General features: G+C 49.2%; 1 protein-coding gene across 1 annotated transcript; it reads left to right on the top strand.

The window, feature by feature from the left end:
* Positions 1-1,147: 1,147 nt before the first annotated feature.
* Positions 1,148-2,608, top strand: LOC103636683 (3-oxo-Delta(4,5)-steroid 5-beta-reductase). Its single transcript, XM_008659038.2, has one exon. The coding sequence runs from the start codon at positions 1,213-1,215 to the stop codon at positions 2,416-2,418; it is 1,206 nt and encodes a 401-aa protein (XP_008657260.1). The 5' UTR covers positions 1,148-1,212; the 3' UTR covers positions 2,419-2,608.
* Positions 2,609-4,441: the final 1,833 nt, after the last annotated feature.

Raw genomic sequence — 4,441 nt, 5'->3', positions numbered from 1 at the left:
TAAGAAGGTAAAGACTAAGTCATTCCAGGTCGAAGATCTAATCTGAAAGACAATCTTGCCATTAAGGAGCAGAGTCCAAAAATTTGGCAAATCGTCCCCAAGTTGTGGAAGGCCTTACAGAGTCACACATGTAATATCTGGTAATGCGTACATGCTGCAAACATTGAAAGGTGAGAAGTTATATAAGGCATTAAATGGTTGTTTTCTAAAGCAATAACATCCTAGTGTATGGTAAGATGTTGAGAAGATCGATGTTCTCACATCGAGTTTTATTGATTAGAAAGCTTGTACCAATTGCTTTTGATTCGCTAAGCTCCACTAAAAGGCAGGGGCATGTGTTGAGAACAAGATTGGCACCTAGATGTCCGATTGGTCCAGTCTTGTGGCTCGGACGGTCCGAACTACAAATGTTCCGCGTGATAGCCTGGATGATCCGCGATTAGATTAATTATGACTAGAATCCTTATCCCTTGCGTGATTATCCTAACAAATCTCGCTGGAAAACTATTAGAAATCGCCTAGGAATGGGTCCAGACCTCCCCCTATTATATATATGAAGAGGGGTATGGTCGATTGAAACACACAACAACCGATCTATCAAACAAACTTTACGTTATGCATTGGGAGTAGGAGTAATTTAGTCTTAGTTTTAGTATTTCTCGACCTAAATATTCACCTCCCTTTGGTTCTACGTCGTTAGAGGCGTCTTGGGTGGCCTGCAGATCCCAACGCAACTATATATAGGATCTTTCCTATTGACGGGGTACATCCCGGGAGGCAAAATCTAGGGTTTGCGGGAAATTCACGAAGCCCTCCGCACCCTCGCGGATCGATCGCTACCTCCACACTAACATTATGCATGCTTGCAGAAAAGAGCGGATCTCCCAGCGCAGAGTCGCGTACGATCCAATGACCTAGCGCGGATGGTCCACGCTCCGGCCCTAGAGTGATCCCAAGGTCTCTTCCCTGCGGGACAAATGATCGTTGGTGTTTGGTTCAAAAAGACTAACACCCGCTATTTTAAACTTTGTTTTATATAAACCGTATAGTATACAGATATATTGTATAAAATAGTGTTTTATATGACCATGTGCAAACAGTAAGTCGACAAGAGAGGCAGCCGGATATATAAATAAATGTTCTAGACCTGCACGCTGCACCTGCAATTCCTGCTCCCCTTGAATCTGCAGGTTTTTTGGTCGGCGTACAGCAATGAGCTTGAGCTGGTGGTGGACACGGTCTGTCGGCGCAGTCAGAGAGCGCAAAGATGAGCTCGCCGGCGTGCCTGAGCATTCCTTCCAGAGCGTGGCCCTCGTCGTTGGCTCCACCGGCATAGTAGGCGCCTCCCTCGTGGACATCCTCCCACGGTCGGACACCCCCGGCGGGCCATGGAAGGTATACGCGCTCTCCCGCCGTCCACCACCGCCCTGGTCCCTGCCGTCATCCTCCTCGCTGACACACATACACGTCGATCTCACCGACTTCGCCGCCGTCGCCGAGGCCCTCACGCCGCTCACCGACATCACGCACGTCTTCTACGTCGCCTGGTCCCCGCGCGCCACTGAGGCGGAGAACCAGGAGGCCAACTCCGCCATGCTCCGCAACGTCCTCTCCGTCGTCGTCCCCAACTGCCCCGCCCTCGCCCACGTCTCGCTCCAGACGGGCACCAAGCACTACCTGGGACCGTTCGAGCTCATTGGCAAGATCCCCACTCCGGACCCGCCCTACACCGAGGACGTGCCGCGCCTGGACTGCCCAAACTTCTACTACGACCAAGAGGACGTCCTCTTCGCCGCAGTCTCCCGGCGCGGCGGCGCCGTGAGCTGGTCCGTGCACCGCCCCAACCTCATCCTCGGCTTCTCTCCGCGGAGCTTCTTCAACGTCGTGTGCAGCCTGTGCGTGTACGCCGCCATCTGCCGCAAGGAGGGGGTCGCTCTGCGCTGGCCGGGGTGCCTTGGCTCCTGGGAGAGCTTCAGCAACGCCTCCGACGCGGACCTCATCGCCGAGCAGCACATCTGGGCGGCCGTCGACCCCATGGCCAAGAACCAGGCGTTCAACAGCAACAACGGAGACCTTTACAACTGGAAGACGCTGTGGCCGGTACTCGCCGCTCGTTTCGGGCTGGAGTGGACCGGGTACGACGGCGAGGAGAAGCAGTTCAAGGTGTCGGAGGCCATGGCCGGGAAAGAGGCGGTGTGGGCGGAGATTGTCAGGGAGAACGGGCTCGTGGAGACACGCCTCCGCGACGTTGCCGATTGGTGGCTTATCGACGTCGTGGTCTATGAGCATGGCGCCAACTGGAAGCTTTTGGATAGCATGAACAAGAGCAAGGAGCACGGATTCCTCGGCTTCCGCGACACAGTGAAGTCCTTCAACAAGTGGATTGACAAGATGAAGGCCTGCAAGATTGTTCCTTGAATGTACCTTGGATTGGATGTTTATACTGGTCAGTTTCTTTGATAACGCTGGCTGCGACATCTTTTCAGTATCAGGTATATATCAAACTGTTCCCGAGGAATCAAATAAAGATGAATACGTTTGTTCTTCTGTCCCTTGTATTGTGAAATAAACATGAATCTATTCACATGTGTACTACCTGGATGAATCATCTAATGTGTTATTCTTTGTCTTCGGCAAAGTACCCTGTACGCGCTACTTGCATGTTGCAACTTGTGTAGACCAATTCCTGTGGAGCTGTGGCCACTTTGCACTGACAACAACCCCCGGTCAGGCTTCGTCTGGATAGGACTTGATTGGCGTGGATTGGGGCAAACCTCGACAGGCATTCCGTTGGCGCCAAAGGGACCATCAGGCCTCAATCATGCACATTTCCCACCCGCTAGGGTTGGGTGATCCCCTGACATCCATCCACCAGATCCCCACCCACCTGGTGCTCTCCCTTGCAATCACATTATATTGGTTATTTGGATGGGCCTGTCAAGGGCTTCAGATTAGGCCAACCATGCACATTTTCTTGAATTATCATTCACAATCAGGAGAAGTTCAGATTAGGTATAAACTTGCTCTTTCATATCATTAAAACTTTACATATGTTGTATCACTAAAATATGATCCCTCCATTAATATAACTGGATACTACAGATCTTTCTTATCTTCCTGAAAATGTGGCACTGATCTAGACACTACTGAGTGAGGTGTTGGCAGTGGTTAACTATGCAGTATATAATAGTCCAACGGAGAGGTTAAGAAATCTGGTTTGTCATATACTAGTGTCTAACGTGTGCCCTGCGCGCGCTGGTTTTTTTATGTCCACTAAAATATGTATGTAAATAAGATCCTACGTACAACACAATTGATATAGTTTATTGATTGGTAGAAGGAATAGCAGATAGATATATGACTCGCCCTCCCTTGAAGGCTTTGAGCTGCACTTCTTTGATCTAATTTTTGCTTGCCTTAACAATGACTCCTTAGCTGCCTTTATAGAGCAGGCGCCTAACAAGCTCCCTAACAAATCTTATCTAAATAACGAATCTTATCTTATCTCTAAACTCTATCTTAACCTTATCTCTAACTAACTCTATCCTAAATAATCCTAATAGATCTGCTCCAATAGAGCCAGCCCAGCTAGCCCATCAACTGCCCATAACAACAATAGTGATAGTTTTTTACATAAACAAATGGAAGGTGCAATGCAATTTCTTAAAATGAAGAAAAACACTAATATAAGTGGTTGATCTAAAAAATGAAGAGGAAGTAGTGCAATCTAACCTGTTTTGTAGGAAGCTATATGTGAGGGCATAAGGAGGCCCACGGAGGGGATGCGGCAGCAGCAACCATGGGCCTTTCAAGGGGGATTAGATAAGGATAGTTAGAGATAAAATTATAAGATTAGTTGAGATTATTTAGGAGATTAGTTGAGATTATCTAGGAAGGTTATCAGTTAGTAGTTTGTTGAGAGTTTTTAGAAGAGTTTTAAGGAGATAAGGATCTCTAGCTAGATAGGGGCGGGCAGCCGGCCTATTTATGTAATTAATGGATGAGAAATAAACCAGACAAGAATTAGAAGGGAGAAACCCTCATCTTGCTCGGTCGTGGGCTGAGGCCCCCAGCCGACGTTCCTGTCCATCGATACCCCTCTCCAATCCCTCACCGATCTAGCGACCATAACATCTGGTATCGGATAGCTTGGGTTTCGATCTGATCCCATGGTTTCTACTGCCAATTTCGTGGCGTCATCCTAGCAACCGGCGTCCCCATCTACATGGACTGCGCCGCATGTCACCTTCGTCATGTCGTCCTGGCAACCGATGTCCCCATCTCCATGGGCTGCGCCGCATGCCACCTTTGTCATGCCATCCTGGCAACGGGCATCCCTATCTCCATGGGCAGCATCGCCTGCCAATTTTGTCACCACATCCTGGACGTCGGCGTGCCCATCCCCAGGGACAACACCAAATTTCGTCATATCATCTTCGTT

Source organism: Zea mays, chromosome 1 (genome assembly GCF_902167145.1).
Source record: "Zea mays cultivar B73 chromosome 1, Zm-B73-REFERENCE-NAM-5.0, whole genome shotgun sequence".
Classification (NCBI taxonomy): Eukaryota; Viridiplantae; Streptophyta; class Magnoliopsida; order Poales; family Poaceae; genus Zea; species Zea mays.
Note: the sequence above shows the minus strand (reverse complement) of the source record. Positions and strands in the feature narration are given on the sequence as shown.

Excerpts from the sequence above, each read along its gene's own strand:
- LOC103636683 (XM_008659038.2), top strand. The coding sequence starts at position 1,213 with ATGAGCTTGAGCTGGTGGTGGACACGGTCTGTCGGCGCAGTCAGAGAG.